The sequence below is a fragment of the Peromyscus eremicus genome, chromosome 6, assembly GCF_949786415.1.
Source record: "Peromyscus eremicus chromosome 6, PerEre_H2_v1, whole genome shotgun sequence".
In the NCBI taxonomy this organism is placed as follows: domain Eukaryota; kingdom Metazoa; phylum Chordata; class Mammalia; order Rodentia; family Cricetidae; genus Peromyscus; species Peromyscus eremicus.
Genome location: NC_081421.1, coordinates 109,878,097 through 109,901,791, shown reverse-complemented (window position 1 = coordinate 109,901,791; position 23,695 = coordinate 109,878,097). Strand labels below are relative to the sequence as shown.

Sequence of the window (23,695 nt, the reverse complement as noted above, 5' to 3'; positions counted from 1 at the left end):
TGTGTCGTTGAGGCTGACGTCTTGAACTCCTGGGCTCACAGGACCCTTTTGTCTTCACCTCCCAGTTAGCTGGGCCTGCAGACACTGCACTGCCCTGGCTCTTCTGGGGCGGCGTGTTAATCTCATCAGTTACTCCTGCCGAGGGAATGAAGCCAATGAAGGTAGCTGCCAAGGGAGGCAGAGAGGGCCGGAGGTGTCACTGGGATAGATAATGTTCCATTACGAAGCTTGAGGCCAGTAGGCAAAAAGTTGTTAGCCTAATCATTTTATTTTCCAATATGCCTTCAAAATTGAGAGATAATTCACATGTACAGATTTTAAATGACTGTTAGGTGAGTTTTGATAAATGTGTTCATGTAATCACTACTTAAATCATGATGTGAAACATTTTACACTTTTATAAGTAGATTCACAGTAAGTTTTCTTTAAGTATTGATCTTAATTTATTTAAGATGCTGGCATCTAGCATAGCTTCAGCTGCCTCTGGATCGGTGGTTCTCAGTCTTCCTAATGCTTCGACTTTTTAATACAGTTCCTCATGTTGTGGTGACCCCCAACCATAAAATTATTTTCATTGCTACTTCATAACTGTAATTTTGCCACTGTACTAATCATAATGTAAATGTCTGATTTACATCTGCTATGCAAATCCCATGGGGGTCACAACCCACAGGTTGGGAACTGCTCTGGATGAAGAATTTAATGAGCTTTTCCTAAAATGTTTTCACATTATTATAGGGCAATAATTATTTTTATAGAAAGACTAAGTTTTTTATTTTGAACCAATTAAGTGGTTTTTTTGTTTTTTTGTTTTTTGAGATGGAGTCTCTCTGTAGACCATGCTGGCCTAGAACTCACAGAGCTCCAACTGCCTAAATCTCCCAAGTGCTGGGATTAGAGGGGTGCACCACCACACCTGGCCTTAATTAAGAGTTCTTAAGCAAATGGATTGTTCTGTGTTGGGTTTAGTTAAATACTTTATATCTTCAAATGTATAAATTGGGCTGGAAGTGGTGATGCATACCTCTAACCAGCATTTGGGTGGCTGAGGCAGAAGGATTGAGTCCCATACCAACCAGTGATACATAGTGAGACCCCTCTCCAAAAAGCAAAATAAGAAGCTGGAGAGAAGCTGAGTTCAGTGACCAGCACCCATGTCTAGTGGCTCACACCACCTGTAACTCCAGCTCCAAGAGCTCTGACACCCTTTTCTGACCTCTGGGGCACCCCAGCCCAGGCATGCATGCATGTGTGCACATATAATCAGAAATAAAATAAATCTTAAAACAAAAAGCTCAAAACCCCAGATTCTTAAATTGGCCTTGTTGCTCTCATTTTAAAATGTAAAATGCCATATTAATATTTCTGAGACTATGGAGTACATAGCAAGTATTTCCAGGCATCATTTGCCTTTCCTTTTCTATTGGCACGCCATAACTTGTAAGTATGTGAGACAAAAGTCAGTAATAGATAGCTTTTGAAAATAAAGAATTTATTATTTTATTTACCCACTTAATGAGTGTTGAGTATGCACCTCCTTTATGCTAATCGACAAGTATAGTGCGCTAGCTACAACCATCAAGGCGCCCATCCAGTGTACTGGAGAGTGTATACCAACGGTATAAAAAAAGAGCCGTCAGACCTGGGGTGTTTATAAAGAATGACCCTGGAGGATTAAGGAAGAGGAGGCTTTGGTAGGATGGGCAGGGATGACCCCTGAGGTGATGATGACATGGGAAAGGAACTTGATCAGAGGGGTGTCAAGCGTGGTACTGAAGATGTGATGATGGGAAGCCCTCAGAAGGACATCAGTGTCAGTGATAGGTGTGTGTGGAGCTAGACAGTGAGAGACCTTTACAGAGCAGGTTGGGACAATACATTTAGAGCGAAGGCTGTGTAGTTAGTTTTGGACTACTTAATTTGTTATGTTTGCAAAATATATAGGAGATTGGATTGGAGGCATGGATATTAATATTCGTAGTCATGATCAGTTAAGTCAGCAAATTAGTGTTTCTGAGTTACTCTTACAGTGTACTGCATTGCTTTGTTTTGTAATTTTGAACTATTTCTTTAAAACTGTTTTTACTGGGTATGCACACTGGTGCATACCTTTAATCCTAGCACTTGGGAGACTGAGGCGAGGGCATCTTTGATCTCAAGGCCAGCCTGGTCTTTATAGCATGGTCAAGGCTAGCTAGGGCTACGTAGTGAGACTCCAAACAAAAGAAAAAAAAAAAAGCCCTATTTTCACTCAGTTTAGAAATGTTATATTTAGAGACTTATTTTTAAATTATTCTCCAGTACAATCTAATAGAACAATCTTTAGCTAAGTACTTGCTAAGTATTAGGGGAACAGTAAGACATACAGGTTAAAAGAAAATTTGGGCGTTAAGAAGAGCAGCAGTTCTCGGCCTGTGGGTCACGACCCCTTTGGGGGTCACTTAAAAGATATCCTACATATCAGATATTTATATTACCATTTGTAACGGTAGCAAAATTACAGTTATGGAAGTAGCAATGAAATAATTTTATGGTTGGGAGTTAACAACATGAAGAACTGTATTAAAGCGTTGCAACTTCACAAGGTTGAAAACCACTCAACTAGAGCATGCTCTTTGTTTTTAAACTTCTTGATACAAGTTTTTAAATTTAATCTTTCCCAAAGAGTACATCATTCCTTTCTTTAAAGTGGGGATATCGTATTTCTAGAATTACCATAAACTTGCCATGTACAAAACTTGATTAAAATATATGCTGTTGGGATGGAGATTTAGCTGAGTGATGGAAGACTTGTATAGGCCTTGGGTTGGATCACTAGTGCGCACGAGCCCACACACACACACACACACACACACACACACACACACACACACACAGACAGACAGAGAGACAGAGACAACCTTATTTGGAGGTAAGATCTTCTTATTGGTCCCACTATTTTCAGTTTTTACTGTGTTGATTTTCTTCACTGAAAATGGTACAGTTGTGTAGTATTTATGAGTTAAAAAAGACTGCTGATGTTTTAGTGTACATCTGTCAGATTGTATTAGTATTAAGTCTATACTAACCTGTTTTATAAGCCTTAAAAAAGCTTTAAGAATGTTCACGATAGACTTTTATTATTTTATGTGTATGGATGTTTTGTCTACCTGTATGTCTGTGCCCCGCATGCATTCCTGGAGCCCTTGGAGGCCAGAAGAGGGATTTAGATCCCTTGGGTCTGGAGTTACAGAGAGTTGTGAAATGCTGTGTGGGTGCTAGGAACCAAGCCTGGGTCCTCTGAAAAAGCAGCCAGTAGTCTTAACTGCTGTGCTATCTCTCCTACCCCAGGAAAAATATTTTTGAAAACACCATTAAGGCTACATTTTCAAAGTTCTACAATAGGAAACTGGAAGTGTGTGTAAGACACATTCGTTGGCTGTGAAGAAGACTTGTGTAGCTGCAGATTGCTGGAAGTACTTGTCATTTTGTGGAGAACCTGTCTCCTTAAATTAGAAAGAACGGACTGTGTCTTTAATGTGTTTACTTTCTCACTGATAGTTTGTCGATTAAAGGAGAAAAAAAACTAGCTATATTTATTGTTGGTGATAAAACTAGATTTTCAAAATAAAATTAAAAATTTGGGAAACTTAAATCACATTTGTTACATTGATAGCTTTCCAACATTTAATATGCTGCTTTAAAAATAAGATTGGTGATGATATAATCAATTTAGTAATTTGAAAAAGCTTATTGAGGTATGTCAGCACTTGGAGATAAACATAATTCAGTGGCTAAAGTTTTTTAAGTGACTAATGCAAAAATATAAACAGCATGTGTACATGAAAGATTTAATGTGCAAGAGACTAGCAGATTTTAATGTAATAGTTGGAATTGATCAAGTGTTGGTTCTGATTTCACATGGCAGCTAACTGTTGAAGAAATACAACTTAGCTGTACTATCACAGCATATCCACAGTTACCTGAGAGGGGCATAAAATACTACCTTTCCAGCTGTCTGTAGAAGACATGGTTGTCTTTTCCACATCTATTCAATCAAAACAACACATTATGAAAGACTGAATATAGGAGAAAAGATGACTCTGCCATCTTCTGCTGAGCCACACATTGAGCCTATAATGACAAGCCACTTTTGTTGTTTTGTTTTTATACTACTGCTTTTCATTTAAAACACATGTTTAGATGACTTACAAAATAAAACTTTAAAAGTCTTAGTTTTTACTTTTGCATTTTAAATAGAAATAATGTAAACAAAAGTTCTCTGGTAAATCCCAACAAGATTTAAAATTCTGAGATTCCATGGTCTAGGACAGTCAACTTAGAATTCAGGAGCAGAGCATGAACATCATAACCCAGAATGTGTTGCTTTTTAAAGCGATACTCTGTGAAGCGCTTTTCAAATGGTAGTATAAAAATAGGCTTTGTATCACAGTTAATATTAATTGAAATCATTGCAACTTTTTTTTCATTCATTTTACACACCAATCAAAGATCTCCCCTCTTCCCCCCCACAAGAAGACAAGGCCTCCCATGGGGTGGCACATCCAGTAGAGGCAAGTCCAAGCCCCCCCCCCCCCCCCCCCCCCCCCGGTCTCAAGGCTGCACAAGTGTCCCATCATAGGTAGTGAGTGGGCTCCCAAAAGCCTGCTCACGCACCAGGGATGAATTCTGATCCTACCACCAGGGGGCCCCCCCAAGAAGATCAGGCTATACAACTGTCTCCCATGCAGAGGGCCTAGTCCAGTCCCATGCGGGCTCCACAGCCATTGATCCAACTTTCATTAGTTCCTGCTAGTTTGCTAAACCTTCATTTTTATTTTCTGTCTTTACAAAGGTACAGAGCTGGTGAGATGGTTCAGCAGTGAAATGGTGCTTGTCACCCAACCTGACATCTTGAGTTCAGTTCCTGGGAGACCCATAGGGTAGAAGGAGAAAACTTGCCCTTCAAGTCCACAAAGGTGCCTGGCATGAACATACTTGTGTATACACAGACACACACACACATACACACACACACACACACAGACACACACACACAGTTAATAAATAAATGTAAAATAAGAGAATAGAAGCAAACTATGAAACTAAATATAATTTACAAAACTATGCTTTCATTACTAATTTTTTTCAAGTGTACCTGGTTTCTTCTATAAGGCATTAGCAATTGGAAATTGATAATCTGTGATATTCATGATGTCTTAATTACATATGGAGTTACTAGCTCATAATTGAGTTAAATGGACAGTTTTTTTTTTTTAAATTTACAGTAGATTATTACATGCAGAGTTCAGGGCCGTTTGGAATATACATGGAGGCTGATTCTATCTTGTGCAATGGTTTTCAATCTGTGGTTAATGACCTTCTTGGGAGGTATTGAGCAACCCTTTCATAGGCGTCGCATATCAGATATTTGCATTATGATTCTTAACAGTAGAAAAATTATAGTTATGAGGTAGCAATAAAATAATTTTATGGTTGGGGGGAGTCACCACGCATGAGGAGCTGTATTAAAGGGTCCCAGCGTTAGGAAGGGTGAGAAGCGCTGGTGTAGTGGGAACTTTTGTGAACCAGTAGCTACTGGTTTTCCTTTCACCGTGTGATGGTTAGGATATTGAAGTTTCTGTTTTTTTTCTTTCTGTAAACAGATAATCTGAGTGACACCTTAAAGAAACTGAAGATAACAGCTGTTGACAGGACAGAGGACTGTCTAGAAGGATGCTTGGATTGTCTGCTTCAAGCCTTGGCTCAAAATAGTAAGTTTCATTGTTTATTCAAATTCCAGACTGAAAAAGGATCAAATCAGCATTGTCTAGAAATTGGTATATAGTTAGGCACATAACTCGTAGTCACATATTTTGAATTCTTTTGAATCTTATTCTTGAATGCTGAAATTGTTTCCAATGTTCTGTCCGCCTACCCACCCTTCACCAAAAACTACTTCATCAAAACTCAACTGATAGTCAGAGAAAATAGAAATTGATTGGGGGTGATGACATTTATACCAGCTCCAGAGAGGAGCCATTATGGCTTTTTCCCAACACCTACATTTGTTTGTGCTTTTATAACAAAACAAAAAACAAAAGACTAAACAGTTATGTGTAAGGAAGAGACAGCAGAAACCGAAGGGGGTTTAAAATACTTAGCATTGTTTTTCTTAGCACTTCCCTTTGCTTTTAAAAGAATTTTATTTTAAGATCATATATTTATACATAAAATAAATTGGAAAGACCTATCAGCAGTCACACAAATTTCTGAAAATCTAGGACCAAGTTTGGTGTTCAGTGTCTGATAAATAATTCCAAAGAGAGAAATCACATAATTCTTCATTGACTATCACAATGTATTATCGCATTTGGTAGAACATGTTTCTATTCACTAATTTTTGTGTTAACATAGTGAGTGGATATGTATAAAATGATCTTCATTTGTTTCCATAATCCTACTTGGTTGTACCATATTTGTATTTGATGATGCTATTCTCCTCATGAACTAATTATGTAGCCCTGTCCAAGAATTTAGGGGAGAGTATATTGTTATGGTTTTAATTTCAAGTACTCAGAGGTGAGTGTATTTCTTTAGTTTTTCTTAAACTGCCTAGAAAATACAAAATAATCGATTACAGTTCTCTTCATGGAAAAGAAGCTAACCTGGATTTGCTTTTCTTGTCACTGTAACAAGAACAACTTGAAATAAGATTTCTTTTGGCTCACGATTTCAGTCCATCATGGCAGGTCAGTTATTCAGCTACCAGTAACCAGGAAGTAGAGAAAGGAAGGCATTGGGACTTTTAAAGGAAAACCCTTCCTCATTGACCTCCTTTAGCTAGTGCTAACTCCAGAAGTTTCCACCATCTCCCCGAATAGCATTGCCAGCTGGTGACCAGACTTCAACATGTACATGAGGCTGACACTCATGGCATTTCAGATTCATACTGTACGTAACATAGCCTTTAAATCTGAGTCTTGGTAACCTTTCCTTTTGAGATTGTAACTCTGTCTAGCCATTTAATGCAGAGATGACAGATGAGTTGAGACAAGAAGTTCAATGAGAACATTTGCATAGTGTTCAAGATGGTAAAGAAAAAAGAAATGTCTAATCCTGTGCTGCCCATCACAGTAGGAGCTTGGCTGGTCATGCTTCATGAAATCCACTAAAACTTTGGATGAACTTTGTTTTTCAGTGGCTGCCAGGTGATGACTTATGCAGATCACAGATGTAAAACATTCCCACAACCATAGGAAGTTTTTTGAATAGTGTTGGTCTAGAAACCAGAAGGAACCTGGTGACCTGATTTTATAAGTGCTTATGTCGGTGGTTTTGCACAACACCACACTTCTCTTAAGTGGACCGAGGGTCGCGTAGTTTTTTTAAGAGTTGTGTTATTATAACCTTCCTCTGTTTTCCACTGTCAGCTCACTTTTTTACTCTATGTTTATTTGAGGGGAAAAAAGCCTTTTTAAAGGAAACCATTAGCTTTAGAAACCAGACAACATAAAGATGGTTTCCTTAGTAACATGTGGAAAGGCCAGAGTTGAGGGAGGAAAGTGACAAGGGAAGCAAAGGTTCGAGCCCTTTAAATGACAGGGTCAAGAAATGTTGCCTGATATGAGTGTGGGATTAATTCAAAACCTGCATGTAGGCTTGTTGAACTTACGTATTGAAAATGGTCCTAGAATTGTGTAAAACAGAATCTTAAGGTCATATACCCGTAAGGTGTTTAACAGAGCCAACAGAATATGAACTAAAGATAATGAAAAAGTGTTTCCTTAGCAGTCTCATAAAGTTTATCAATGTTCTCATTTCTAAGACTACTAAAAGAATTTGACACAGGAAGAAGTTCTTGCAGTTGTTCAGTATTTGACTTAAAAAGTCATTGAAAAGCATATTACTGAACAAAATGTAATTCTGAAGTATCTACAACTGTGACTTTGGCATATTTGAACTGTGTATTATGAATGATTACAATCTGAAATTAGAATTGTAAGATATTTTTAGATTTTTTTAGTTTTTGAAATTAAAATATAATTATATCATTTACCCTCTTTCCCTTCCCTCCCTTCAGCCCCTCCCATCTCCCTCTTACTCCCTCAAGTTCATTCCTAAATATATAGATAAAGCCTGCTCAGTCTGCATAGCGTTGCTTCTCTGTGTATGATCGTAGGGCTGATCACCTGGTGTTGGTTTATCAATCTGGGGCCCTACCCTGGGGAAGACTATTTCTCTCACTCTCAGAATTCCTTGGTTGCCTGTAGTTCTTTGCCTGTGTTTAGCGCCCTGTAAGATTTCCCTTCTCCATGGCAGCATGTCTGTTGGCGTTGTCCTTGTTCAGGTCGTTTTTAGGCAGCCGTGTTGTTGAGACATCATGAGTGCGATTTCTCTGACATTTCTAGGACACAGTCTCATGGCAAACTCCTGCTTCTTTGGCTCTTAGAGTCTTTCTGCCTCCTCTTCCACTTTGTTCCTTCCCTGAGCCTCAGGTGCAGGAGTTGGGTTGTAGATCAGTCAGCTGGGGCTAGGGATCACATGATCACTTACTCTTTGCATTTTTATTGATTGATTGTTTTTTTTTTTTTTTTTTTTTTTTTTCCCGAGATAGGGTTTCTCTATGTAGCTTGACACCTTTCCTGGATCTTGCTCTGTAGACCAGGCTGGCCTTGAACTCTACTCTTTGCAACTTTAATTGGTTGTGGTTTTTCCATAATGGTGCCCATCTATTGCAAAGAGAAGTTTCTTGTTTGAGGGCTGAGAACCACATTTACCTGTGGGCATAGGATAAATGTTTAGAATGTAACTAGGAGTTACATTGGTTTAGAAAAGTGGTGGTTGTCGGGTCTTCCAGATTCATGACATCCTCAGCCCCAAGGAGTTGGTTAGGTTTCCAGGACAGGGTGTGATTTCCCAATTGTTGAGAAGGCCTGATGTCCAATTAGAGAGCTGTTGGTCACTGTCAAGACATGAATGTCACCATTGCATCCTTCGAGTCATCATGCCATGGTGGCCATTGTTGTAGTTCATAGGCATCATAGCGGGGTAGGACAGTTGCCAGCTTCCTTCCGTTGGAAGCATGCCTGCACCTTCTGGTAACATGAAAGCTAGTCCTCAGGGAAGAGGCTTTCAGGTTAGGTAAGGCTCAGACCCTCTGGGTTCTGTGTCCAAAGAGCATGGTGTGGGTCTTCAGCAGTAGGGACTTAACTTCAACCTCTAGGAGGCAACAAGGACAACACATTCTTTCTGTGTTTTGGGAGTCTCTTGGACATCCTGACAAACAACTCATAAGGGGGTTTCTCATTCCTGGTTTTGTGGGTTTTGTTCAATAGTCTATAGCTTTTGGAGCAAGGACTAAGTATTGCCAGCCCAGGTGGGAAATTTTCATTTAAATTATATATGTATACACATAGATGTATATGTAATTTTAGGTAAGTAAATAATAGTATGATTCCTTATGGCCTTTTCAGACACTGTTACTGTTAGATTTGCTTCCTTTTGGCTTCTTGTGTGTTGAGCCAGGGTCACACTAGGTAGTAGTAGCTGGCCTGGAACTCACAGAGCTCTGTCTGGCTCTGCCTCCCAAGTGCCAGGATTAAAGGCGTGCGCCACCTTGCCAGGCTCCCTTTTACTAATTCTTTGAGAATTTTGTACATGCACACAGTGTATTTTGATCATTTTCACTCCTGCCCCACTAACTGCTCCAGGATCTAGCCTTACCCAATTTCATGTCTTTGTTTTGGTTAATGATTGGATCTAATTTGTAGTATCTGTATACGTATGGGGGTGGGGCCATCCACTGGAATGTGATCTACCTACCAGGAAATACACCTGTAAAGAAAGCTGACTCTCCTCCCCCTAGTAACCGTGAATTGCCAATGGCTTCTCCACTAGGGGTTGGAGCTTGTGAGTCCTTCCTCCTCCATTCGAATGGTGGCTGGCGTGGTCTTGTGCAGGTGACCAGAGCACTGTGAGTTGTGACTACATCCGTCGCGTCATGTCCTTACCCTCCCCAACTTGTGCCACTTAAAAATTTCTGCCCCTTCCTCCTCAGTGTTCCCTAAGGCGTGGTGGTGGTGGTGGTGGTGGTGGTGGTGGTGGTGGTGGTGTGTGTGTGTGTGTGTGTGTGTGTGTGTGTGAGAGAGGAGAGAGGGGTGATGCACGTGTTCCATTCGTCTCTGAGTGTTCCACAGTGTACTGTGCTTTGAGCAGTTGTCAGTTTCTACATTAACACTACTCACTGCACAGAGAAACTGCTTTGATGAGGACTGAAAGCTTCATCAATCTGTGGTAGTTTGATACTATGTCAATTTAGCAAAATAAAGGTTGGTTCACCCCTGGAGCCTATGAGCTCCCCAATCTTGGGTTCTAGGTCAGCTTACAGTACCCGGCGTATGTTTTCTCCTATGTAGCAGGCCTTAAGTCGAAGCAAAAGGCAGTTGTTTACCCTGATAACTGTTGTGCCATTCTGCCCGCCTTGGACATCTCTGGCCAGACCAGTCTTCATTGTAGCTCACAGGGTCACTAGCTGGGGAAGACTCCTGGCTGGAACGCTTCCTCCATACTGCCTATTTCATGGCACTGAAATCAGAATTATTTTTAACCTTGATATATGGCTTTAATGTGGATTTCTTCTTCCTTTATTCCCTTCCTTCCTGAGTTTAATGTCTATGTCAAATTTTAAAGAAAAATTAGAAGATTTGACTAACTCACTGTATTTTATAGAATACATTTTGCAAGTATTCTGTATAAATCTCTGATCTAAATTAATAACATTCACTCATATAAACACTTTGATCTCACTTTTTAAATATTTTTAGTAAATATATGAAGGCCACCAGCCAAGAAATCAGCCTGTTTGTTCTGGTTTCATTTGATTCTGCTTATAGCTACATGACTTTTAGTAAATGCTTGTCGGATTCTAGTATGATTATTTCATTTTCATTTGAGAATTTAAAACAATGAGCTACCTGTGGTTGCCTAAACATTTTGGAGTTTCAGTCACCTTACAAAGGAGCTACTAGTTTCAAGGCCGAAAGGCAAAATAATAATAATAATAATAATATTTTGTTCATATTTTAAAAAATCTTGTTAATTTTATTCCATTTTAAAGCATGAGAACTACTTCTCAGCTGGGGGTTGGGGGTGGGGAGTCATCTGTGAAACAATCCCAGTGTGGTCATCACCTTAAACTCTTATTACTGAAGAGTTAGGTCTTCTTCATCTGCTTCAGTGTGTGTGTGTGTGTGTGTGTGTGTGTGTGTGTGTGTGTGTGTGTAAGTGTGTAATTTCCCAGCCACTTGCCTGATGATAAATAGCTCATAATAAAAATCACAAAGTTGTTTGTTTAATATATGACTTTGCTAGACAGCTCAGATTTGTCTCTGTGAGTAAACAGTGTTAGTTCCCTCTTGCTAATCTTATTGACTTGGTAAGTTCTTAGTTTATTTCTTAGCCCTTTTCTTTAGCTCATCCTATTGTGTTATTGTTGTTGTTTAGGTTGGTTGGTTTTTTTTTTTTTTTTTTTTGGCTTCCACCCAGGCTGTATTTCTAAGCACACTATTAATTTGTGTGAGTTGTTCATGTAACTTCTCTAAAAGGAAGTCTTTTGTGTCTTCATTTGGTTTTAGTCTGTGATATGTACACCTTTAGTAGTAGCAAAACTAGCTTCTTTGTAAGGGACTGAAACACCAGATATCTATCAAAAACCCCACTAAATTTACTCTTAATGAATGTAGATTTGCTGCTGTTTGGAGAAATGAAAAAAAAGTATTGTTTTACTTTTTCATAGCATTTTCTAGAATAGATTTTATTTTTTTATCCCATTAACAAATGCAGGGGAAAATGCTGTGCAAGCTAAATTCAGTGGTATACTTTTATTTATATTGCATTTCTTAGTTGTTGTTTTCATGGCTCATGAGTGTTTACAACTGATACTGATGATATACTACAGTTTTTACCAAAGAAACAGAACATTTAAGAATATGTGGAAGAGGGTTGGAGAGATGACCCCACAAGCAAGAGCACTTGTTGCTCCTGCCAAGGAACCGGATTCAGTTTCCAGCATCCACATGGGCTTCACAGCTGCTCAAAAATGAGTTCCAGGGGATCCAATACCTTCTTCTGGCCTCCATGGGCACCAGGCATGCACATGGTACACATATATAAATGCAGGCAAAAAAGAAAAGAAAAAAAGAAAGATGATACATGAACATCCCAACTAAACTAACAGTCAAGTGAGACGACATTGGTATTCCTGATGAATTAGACTTCAACAGAGTAATAGTCATTAAAACTCCATATAGCTAACTCAGTTAGGAAATAAGGTAAACCAACTAGTCCTGTCTGTGCCTTCATCACAACTAGGAGATAGATTTCAGATTTTTAAGAAAAGAAGTAAACCTCTAAATGTAGTTACTCAGACACTCCGCTGGGGAGATTTCTGCCAAGACACACACACTACACAAGAGGAGAAAAGGACAGGGAAGCAGATGCCCAAGGGCAAAAGCACACTGTTACATTTTTCTTTAGAAAGGAAAAGTCCTAACTTGGTAGGGAAATTTTACGCTTTGACTAAGGCTAGATTGGAGTATTGGCTATTTGAAAGTACGTAGGAAACCAAGCATAGTGGCTCTTGTTTGGGGTTCCAGTTAAAGGCTTGAGGTGGAAGAATCGCTTGACCCAGGAGCCCAGAAGCTCAAGACTAGCCCAGGAAGCATAGCAAGTCCCCATGACACCCCTCCAGCACAAAAGGAAAAGAAGTGCATAGGATCCCATGTGCCAATCAAGAGGACTATTTTGGGGAATGAAGGAGTTACTCCTCTTGGGTACGTGGTGAAAACTGAGAAGTTAAGTGTCTGTAGAAATAAGAATAGCACAAAATTAGAAGACGTGCTGTATTAATTAATTTTGTGTTACCATGACCATAATACCTAACCAGAAACAAGAGAGGAAAAAATGATTTTTGACTCGGGTTTCCGAAGGTTCAGTCTGTCGTGATGAGGAGGAATACAGTGAAGTAAAGCAGCTTACATCATGAGGAGCAGGGAAGGGAGTATGTGGCTAGCGTTTCCCTTTCCTCCACGGCTGTTCTGACTGCTGTTTAGTCCAGGGGGAATGCTGCCCAGTGTCTTCTCACACTGGCTTACTGTCCCTTGAAGCAGCACCCTCTCAGACACCGAGGGGTGTCCCCCCAGCCTCCTTTTTACGGTCCCTTGAAACAACACCCTCTCAGACACCGAGGGGTGTCCCCCCAGCCTCTTGGATCATTGCAGGTTCAGTCAAGTTGTCAATGAAGATTAACTACCACGTACACTAAATACTGCTTTGGGTTTTGGTTAGACATGAGAGCTTTTGAAATAAAATCTAGCTATTCATCTCAAGTAAGTCTTTACCCTTACTGTATAAAGTTGTATTAAATTAATCATTGAATAGAGATTTCAGGTGGTGTATAAGGAAGCAGAAAAAAAAATAAACCAAATGTTTTAGCTACTGGAAACATTCTTTTTCCCAATGAAGAAGTTTTATGAAGCAGTTGTCAAAAACAACCCACTGTAACTCGTACTAGTATCCTTAAGTAAGCTTTTGGAATGTGAAAAGGAGAAACCGAGTTAGAAACTTGAGAACAACAGGAAGATGGAAAGTTCAGATTAACCAGAAGACATGAAAGGACATAACAAGCACTTTGGAAATTCACAAATTAAAAGGGACTGAAAATATGGGAAAGAAAGGGTTGAAAATATAGTGAAGGGTGAAAAGAATGAATTGAGAAGAGATGATTAATATCAAAGCTAGATCTGTATTGTGTCTGTAAAGATACATGTGATTAGAGTCCTAAAGACACAACAGTGAAAGGAAACAATACACACAATGATAACCTTCCTTCAGGTAAAGGAAGACTGGACTCTGTTGTAAAAGGACCCAGCAGGTACTTGTGAAAATTGACCTATGGTGTCATAGTGACCCATGGTGAAATTCTTAGTATTTTTAGATTTTATTTTATTTTTAATATTGATTGTTCCAGCCTGAGTTGCTGTTGATAAAGACTACATGTAGCTTTAGTATTCTATGGTTGAAGTTAACTGACATCATTAATGACGTGCAAGAGTCTTTATTATTAGAAGATCTAGTTACTCTTGGTTATGGTACACAAATATGAAAGTTCTAGAAGTAAAGAATTCATAACTTGTAGAATGCTAACAATTTATTTAGCGTTATGAAGTTCCGCACCGTTCCTCCTGGCACATGAGTCATTCATGTGGTATGTGTGCTACTTGCCTGTCTGTCTCTTCGGAGCCGTCTCAGTTCTCAGTACTGCGTATCAGATCAGCTTGTCTGTCTGTAAGGTTGACACTGGAAGTATCTTATTATTTGTGCTCAGATGACCCTTACATGACTTGATAATAGCCCCCAATTCAGAAGTGATAATGCCAGCTATCTGATTATGCTAAAGAAAGCCCACAAAGAACCTCATTTAGGTGAAAAGGAAGGTTCTCGGTAAACAAGGAACGAAAACATTGTATGCTGTTGTTGCAAAGGTCTGTGGTAAGAACAAACCTTTTTCATCCATAAAATTGTGGAGAAGGAAAAACTCATACTAATTCTGCTGTTGTACCTCAAACTAAGCTAGAGAACAATATGTGATAGAAAATAGAAATGACTTTAAATTTGTGGGTGGAAACATGAACAGAAACTGTGTTCTAATGGATGGGTGGCAGTGTATTATGCCAGAAAGTGTTAAGCCTCACTTTATCTTGCCATGTAGGCAGTGTATCATCTCACGTCATCACAAGAAAAAAATGAGTATAGAACAGCAAGATACTGTGAAAGAACAAGAACACATTTACATAGCTTTTGGTTTAATTATTGTGTTACTTTTATTGCTAATCTTTCATTTATAAGCTAAACTTCACCGTAGATGTATGTATTTAGGGGAAAATATATATTACATATTAATTACATGCATTTTTATATAAGTGAATATACTGTATCAGATTATCTGTTGTGGTATTTTGGGATATACCACGGGGAAGACACAAACTGTGTGTGTGTGTGTGTGTGTGTGTGTGTGTGTGTGTGTGTGTAATTCGGTACTGTCTACAATTTCAGACGTCTTAGAGGTCTTAGGACTTATACTTTGCACATAAGGAGAAACTCCTGTAAGCACTAACTCAATGTGTCAGTTTGTTCTGCTCTAAGAGAATATGATAAATTGGGTAATTTATAAGTAACAGGTATTCATTTTCTCACTCAGATCAGAGGAATCTAATTCTCGATAAGGGCATTTGCTTAGGAGTTGGTCACTGTTAAGTAATTTTAAGAATTAAACTCCAGATCTGGAGAGATGGCCAAGGGTTAAATGAACTGCTGTTCTTGGGGTTCCTGGTTAGGTTTTCAGCACCCATATCAGGCAACTTAACAACTATCTGTAATTTCCAAGTCCAGAGGATCTGATACCCTTTTCTGGACTCTGTAGACACCTACACATATATATGTTCAGGCACACATAAAATAAAATGAATAAATTTAAAATGTTAATACCATTGTGGTGATTTGAATGAGAATGGCCCCCATAGGCTCATATATTTGAATGCTTGCTCCCTAGTTGATGGAACTGTTTGGAAAGAATGAGGAAGTGTGGCCTTATCGGAAGAGGTCTGTTGCTAAGGGGTGAGCTTTGAGTTTTCAGAAACTCACACCAGGTTCAGTCTCTATCTCTGCCTGCTGCTTGTGGATAAGATACAAGCTTTCAGGTACTACTCCAGTGCCATGACTGCCTGTCTTCTGTCATGATCCCCACCATGATGGTATAGACTCACCCTGTGAATCCGTAAGCTCTAAATAAACCTTTCTGTAAGTTGCCTTGGTCATTGTGTCTTCATAGCAATAGAAAAGTGACTAAGACAATCATGATATGTCTTTATTATAAACACTGAAGAATTTTGAAGAATATATTTCATCTTATAAACTAAGATGCTAGAGATTACCACTTTGATTCTTTGATGGGTAGCTGCTCAACCTTTTCCTTGTATCCCTTGAATTGAGGGGGAAAAAAATCTCAACCAAGCAGCCTCCTGTTTAACAAATAGAATGCTTTGAGTACTTCCTCCCAGGAAACTTTACTGTAGCTGTCAAAATCAATGCTCAGTGGCTATAAATGAAGCTGTGACTGGTGCTTTAAGAGGTGTTGGTCCAGTCACAACTGCTCCAGACAGCTGCAGCACAGGCCACAATAACAAGGTTTCTACCAAATGGTCTTTTATTGCCTACTTGTAATCCTTAATGTAAGTCAAGCAGGCTGAGCTGTTAAAGCTGGTATCCCTAAAAGCTGATGGAATCCTGTGACTCCAGACCCAGGTACCCAGCAACAGTAGCCACAAAGCAATAACTTCTGGGGCTGAAACCCTTGCTCACTCAGTAGCTAGGAGCTGACTGAAGAGTTCTTGAAAGGGGCCGGAAGTATAGACTGATGGACTGTTGAAGTACTAATACGGGAAGAGGCCACAGAACTGAAACTGTATGTGGATACAAAGAGTCAAGACTTACCACCAACAACCTGTCTTCAAGATACTCTCGGGCAGTAGTGGCACACATGTTCTGGGAGTAAGTAGTCACTTTTTAGTTGGAATTAAGGCCCACTCCATGAAATGGAACCCAGAAATGACACTCTAAAGTAGCCAAGAATCATAGATGAGGTAGGTCATGGGCTTAGGGGAAAGCCTACAACTGTTATTCTGCTGAAGGAACGTAGTGATGAAATGTCTTACTGCTGTATCCATAGACCATTATATGGCCCAACACTCGTCAGAGAAGCTGCTTCTTGAAGTAGATGGGAATTAACACAAGCCCACGATTGGACAATAAGCAGAGAATGACAGACTTTGGAGCACTCATTCCTAAGTGGGATTTCTTCGTCACATTCCTCTCAAGGCTCAAAGATCTTTTCCAGAAAGAAGGCAGAAAGATTATAAGAGGTATAGATGGTGTATGACTCCAAAGAACAGTATCTTTCAGATACGACAGGGCCAGTGCACATATAAACTCACAGAGTGTGGCAGCATGCACAAGGACGTGCATAGGGTCAAGCCAGATGGGGTTCCAGCACTGAGAGGGGAAAGTTGACAGAGTATCCCACCCATAACCAAGGAACTATTTGTAATTGATACTCACCGGCAAAGGGAAATCAGTTTACTCCAATGGATTGTCAGTAGGTTTTGTTTGGTTTTGGCATTTCTTTTGTCTTACCGGTTTGTGTGATTTTTGATTTTTCCTTTTTGGTTTTAGCAAGTGAGAAAGAACATGAAGTTAGGTGGGTAGCGAGGTGGGGAGGACCTAGGAGTTGGGGGAGAGGGAAAACATGATCAAAATATATTGCATGAGGAAAACTTTTTTTTTTTCTCCTGGAGCTGAGGACCGAACCCAGGGCCTTGCGCTTGCTAGGCAAGTGCTCTACCACTGAGCTAAATCCCCAACCCCCGGAAAACTTTTATGTAGTTTTTGTTTTTTTGTTTGTTTGTTTGTTTTTTAACTCTTTGTTCTTTTGACTCTTTGGGTGGCCTGCCACCCATCTCCCACATAAATCACACACAGAGACATATTCTTTCTTATGAATACCCAGACTTAGCTTGGCTTGTTTCTAGCAGCTTTTCTTAAATTATTCCGTCTATCTTTTGTCTCTGGACTTTTATATCTCTCTATTTCTGTATACCTTTCTTTGCTTCTTTGTCCATGGCTTACTGTGTAGCTGGGTGGCTGGCCCCTGGAGTCTTCCTCTCCTCTCTCTTGCTCCTCTATCTTCTCTTCCCAGATTTTCCCTCCTATTTATTCTCTCTGCCTGCCAGCCCTGCCTGTCCTTTCTCTTGCCTTGCTATTGACCTTTCAGTTCTTTATTAGACTGATCAGGTGTTTTAGACAGGCAAAGTAACACAGCTTCACAGAGTTAAACAAATGGAACATAAAAGAATGTAACGCATCTTTGCATCATTAAAACAAATATCCACAGCATAAACAAATGTAACAGATCTTAAAATAATATTCCACAACATTTTTTAATAGAGTCAGGACTTAGTTTTAGTCTCTGGAAGAGTTCTAGAGAACTGCTTAGAGTTAAGAGCTTAGGGTACCAACACCTGAGGCTTGGAAGTTGCAGTACCAACTGCCTGGTGCAAGTTAAGTGCTTTGAAAGCCTAGAACTTGCTCTGACTTGAACAGCTAGAGCAGTAAGCTTATGGCTTTGAAAGCTTGGAGCCGTAAATCTCTAGCTTTCACAGCTTGGGGTTATAAGATGCTGAAGTATGAAAGCCTGGCCTTCAAGCCTTTGGTGCCAAGGAGTTCAGGAAGCCAACACTGAGGAATCTCCAACCCTTGCCTGTTGATGATTTCCATCCAGGTAGAACAGATGTCTCTCCTCCCAGCTGTTGTGGTGACTTGGTTGTGGAGGCAGGGTCAAGTAAACCCAGAACCAAGGTACCAGCAGGTGTGAAGACTGCTGAACTACCATGTATTCTTGTTAGTACCCTGGCACTCACGTGATGGCAGACAAGGGGCAGAGAGTAAGAGAGTATACAGCTCCCTGAAGATGGCATCAATCCCCTGAAGAGACCTACGCTTTGTGCCTTTGTTTGTCCTTTTCTCAAGTTTCCTTTTCTTCTAAGTTTGAGACGGGGTGTTACATTGTATCCTAGACTGGCCTAGAACCCACTGTGTGACTCAGGCTGGCCTCAACTGTAAGAGGTGCCTTCTTGCCTCAGCCTCCTGTGTCCTGAGATTGCAGGGAGATTACAGTTATGAGCCAGTACATCGCCTTGATCTTTGTGATTTAATAGCTTCTCCCAAAGCAGTACTATTATGTAACAGATTAAATTTCAAAATATGAAAATTTGAGCAAAACACAATGCTTTATTTTTTAATCACCACAATGGGATACCTGAGACAGGCTGCTTTATAGCAAAGGCATTTATTTTGGCTCATAGCTTAGGGGTCAAAGTCAAGGTGCTTCATCTGGTGATGACTTCTGCTGTCAAAGGCCTGAGGTGGGGCAAAGTATCACACGGCTACAGACAGGGAACATGAGCATATGTGTGTGTCTCGATTGGTTAATCTCTGTGCTGGTTGGTTTTGTGTCAACGTGACACAAGATAGAGTCGTTTTCGAACTTCAGTTGAGAAAATGCTCCACTGGATTAGCCTGTGGGCAAGCTTGTGGTACATTTTCTCCATTGTTGATCAGAATAAGAGGGCCCAACTCTCTGTGGCAGTGCACACAGAACTGGGCTAGTAGTCCTGGGTGCTATAACAAAGCCTGCTGAGCAGGCCATGGGAGCAGTCCCGTGGGCAGCACTCCTCATGGCCTCTGCTTCAGTTCTGGCCTCCGGGTTCTGGCCTTGAGTTTCTACTCTGACTTCCTTTGATGCTGAACTGATGGTGGAACTGTTTTCCTCCCCAGAGAGTTGGGCCCTCTTATTCTGATCAACAATCAAGAAAATGTACCACAAGCTTGCCCACAGGCTAATCCAGTGGGTCATTTGCCTTTGCTCATTCATGGTCTTTTAATCAGTAGAGCAATAGAAACAGTAATTAAGATGATCTCTTTCAAAGTACCAGGAGTTTTTCTTCTACTCTCTGAACTTACATTTTCTTTGGAATTTTCAGCCAGGATACAACAAAGCAATATTCCTGCTTCTTTCCCATTAAACTAAAATTGGCTTGAACTTTCAACTTGGTAATAAACAGGGAGATGCCTAGTTCTGTATTTTGGTTTCTAATATTAATAGCAGTCTTTACTACATTAAATGTAACACCTTGATTTTATATGAAACTCCATTTTCTTTAAAAAAAAAATCATTGTGAATTAGAGTGGCTAAAAAACCCAAAAACCAAACAACAACAAAAAACCCTGAAACTTTTAAACAGTAAGCCCTTACCAAATCAGTTACTATTAAAAATAGTAAACTCTGCTGTCTACTGTTTTAAGCCAATAAAATTATTTTTGGCTAATACTAACAATAGGGGTACTTTTTCTTAAGGGAAAAAAAAATAGAACATTTATACTAAATGTATAGTGAGGTTCAGATAATTTGCATGTCCTTTATTCAAAATAAATGCTGACCTAAATTAGTAAAGAATAATTAAGATTTATATCATGAGTTTAATGTAATAAAAGAAATGTTTACTAAGTGGCCTGGCAAGCATAGGAAATTTCTCCAGATAGTAATATGTACCTACCAAAGTCTTCATAATTACATTCCATAAAGGATTAATTTTACTACCAGAAAATTCTGTATAAGGCTGGTGAGGTGACTCAGCTGGTAAGGGCACTTGCTGCCGAGCCCTGTGTCTAGAATTTCATCTCCAGGGCTGCCTGGTGGAAGGAGACGATCACCTCCATCCAGCAAGTTGTCCTCTGACCTTACATTCATGCTCGACGATGCACACACACAGCTAATGTCATCAAATATTTCAAATTCTCCAGCATTTCAATGGCCAAGGTAAAAATATTTTCATAACTGTAGTCATGCAGCCTTTAAACCTCTGACTATGAATTAAGTATATGTTTGTTTATATTATTCCACACTGAAAATGTAAACTTGATTGCTTATAATTTTTTCTTTTAAAAATGTCATTTTACCTAGATTTTCATAATGTATTTGTAATGTCATGTGAGTTTTTGTATTTTAAGATTTAATAAATATGAGTAGAAATTATAGATTAATACAAAATTAAAGTTTCTAATGTTTGTCCTTAAAAAGACTTTACTCTAGCTAGAAAAATAAGTAATTAAAATAAATTATTTTCCTTTGGAAAAAATTTGGTATGGGCCTCAACATAAAGTTCTAGATTATTTCATTAAATAAAACATAAGGAAATGTCTCATCATAATTGTATGTTTCATGTGAAGTCAGTAAAAGCAAAACTACTCCCTTTTCCTTGTTTCTTATTTGATTTTAATTTTCTTGAGTTATGAATGTCTGTGAGTATTATCACCAACTATAAAGTGGTTGAAATGGGAAAAATTGTGGAAACACTGATGATGGGGTAGAGTAAGAAATGAGCTTTTGGAGCTGGGAATGGTAGCACATAACTAATCCTAGTGATCAGGAATCGGGCAGGGAAACTGAGTTGGAAGCGAGACTGGACTATATGCCCAGACCCTTTCTCAGAAGAAAAAGAAAGGAAGTAGTCAAAGTAAAAATTGAAAACTAAGAATGGGAAAGATCCAGAATGGAGATCGCAGGAACACACTTTGGGTGATTTTTATCTCATAGGTACACAGGTCAGGTACACAGTTTCTAACTGAATGTAAGATATAATTATTTTGCTGGCTGTAAAATAAGATCTCAGTGAAAACTGACAAGTCCAAAGCATTATTATGCCCTACTCTTTCCCTCCTTTGTTTTGAGATGAGATTCATGTATTCAGGATTGGCCTTGAACTTGCCATGTAGCCAAGGATAACCCTTTAACGTCTGTCTCCCCCATGCCAGATCACAGGCCTGGCTGTCTTGCTTAGCTTACAAAGTGGAGGGATTGAATCCAGGCTGTTGTGCATGCTAAGCAAGTGCAGTACTAACTAAACTACATCCTTATGTGGATATGGTCATTTTACTCCATCATAAATCAACCATAACTGAAGAAAGATAAATATCTCATATTTTTCCTTTTATTGAAAGTAGATTTTTTTTCTCACATAACGTATCCTCATTAAGGTTTCCCCTTCCTGTCCTTCTCCCAGCTCCTCCCATCTCCCCCACCCCACCCCACCTGGATCTGCTCCTTCTCTCATTAGAAAATGAACAGGCTTCTATGGGATAATAAAATCAACACTAACACATCAGAATTGGACAGAACAAACAGGAGGAAAAGAGCCTGAGAGAAGGCACAGGAAACACAGACTCATTCGTTTGCACACTCAGGAATCCCATAAAAATACTAAACTGGAAGCCACACTATGTATACACAAAGGACCCATAGGGTAAAAGAGAGAAAAAAAATGAAAATAAAAAATATAATCAAATTAAAAAAAAAAAAAAAGCCCTGACATGACGTTATGAGAAAAGGAGCCTGCAAAGATCCCATTGAATATCTCATATTTTTAGTAATCTAAGGGTCGAGTGCAAATCTCTAAGCTAATATTTCTGTGTTGGGCCATTTAATATGGAAGATCTTTAGTTAGATTTATTTTTTGAAATAGAATAGTATTTAATCTTATTCATTGCCACTTGAAAAACAGTGTGTAATTCTCTTAAGATTTAAGAAGGCTAACTTATTCAGATAGAGTGAAAGTCTATTTCCTTTTTCTTATTCCATTTATTATAGGCTGTTAGGGCAGCGAGAGACGTCCTGCACATCAATTATTCATGTCGAGAATAAAAAGCAGTCCACTCACTGAATGTGGTGAACCCATGATAATATCTGGAAACAGTTCAAATGCAGATGAGTTCATTTTGTGTTGCAGTGCTATGGTCAGACGTTAAATACATGAAGTTATTGTGCTTTTATGAAGCACATCCATAACTACATAGCCCCCCATTTTCAAGTCACTTAGCACAGTGTTTGAGGCAGCCTAAATAAATACTCTTTCCATAAGAGGATCGGAGCTGATTATTTGGTAATGGAAACTGATAGGTAAATGTAAAATTATAATTTGTCATCAGAAATGCTACAGTTGAAATATGTTTAATATCTGATGAGGGTATGCTGATTTGCTGCTGTTAAAGGAAAATCAACTGTCAGGTCAGAAGGACCTTTCATTCATGAAAGAATGGAAGGCAAATCGGAAATAATCCGACTTTTGTAATTAGTTTGATTTATTAAAAATTTCAATAAAAAACTACTCTTCAGCCTTTGAGTAGTTTTAATCATGTTATACAACACTAGATGTAGTTGCTTGTGTAACACAGAATGAACTAATTTTTACTATCTTCTTATATTCTAAATAACTCTTAAAATATACATACTGACCATAGATTCTTTCATCATACAATATAATCTGAATTCAGTTTCCTCTTCCTCTACTCCTCCCAGTTCCTCCTCACCGCCTCTCCCATCTGGATCCACTCCCTTTCTGTCTCTCATTAGAAAAGAACAGGCTTCTAAGAGATAACAAAAAAATAACAAAATAAAATATAAGAAGATAAAAACATCATATCAAAGTTGGTCAAGTCAGGCCAACAGAAAAAGAAAAGCCCCAAGAGAAGGCACAAGAGTCAGAGATCCACTTGTTCACACATTCAGGAGTCCCATAAAGGTACTAACTGGAAGCTACAGTATGTGTGCAGAGGACCTGGTGCACACCTGTGCAGACCCTGTGCCTGCTGCTTTAGTCTCTGTGAGCTCATATGCACTTTGCTCAGGTGTTTTAGGGGCCCTTTTTCTCTCCTGGTGATGGACTGCCTTTTTAATAATGTGGTTCAACATCTTTCCTTTATAATCTAATAGATATTAAGCCACATGTGGTCATTGGACATTTAAAAGGGCAGCTAACTAAGAAGTTAGCTCTTATTTCAAGTGCTTAGTTATAAAAAAAAATTCAGTTACTTAATCTTGTTTTGACTTCATAATGAAGCAGTTAACATAAATATTAAACTTACTTTCCTGCTTGAAAATTTAAAGTTACACACGTGACTTACATTATATTTTCATTGGAAAGTGTGGTGGTTTACATGAGCATGTCACTCAGAGGCACAGACTTTGATCAGTTGGTCCCCAGTTGGT

General features: G+C 39.1%; 1 protein-coding gene across 4 annotated transcripts in view; it reads left to right on the top strand.

Annotated features, from left to right (window-relative positions):
* Rap1gds1 (Rap1 GTPase-GDP dissociation stimulator 1) overlaps window positions 1-23,695 on the top strand; it is a 142,861-nt gene that overhangs the window by 18,669 nt on the left and 100,497 nt on the right. For all 4 annotated transcript variants that reach the window (XM_059266345.1, XM_059266344.1, XM_059266343.1 and 1 more), the window contains exon 2: window positions 5,646-5,753. In XM_059266345.1, coding sequence (XP_059122328.1) covers window positions 5,646-5,753 — 108 coding nt within the window. The remainder of the gene's footprint in view (window positions 1-5,645; window positions 5,754-23,695) is intronic.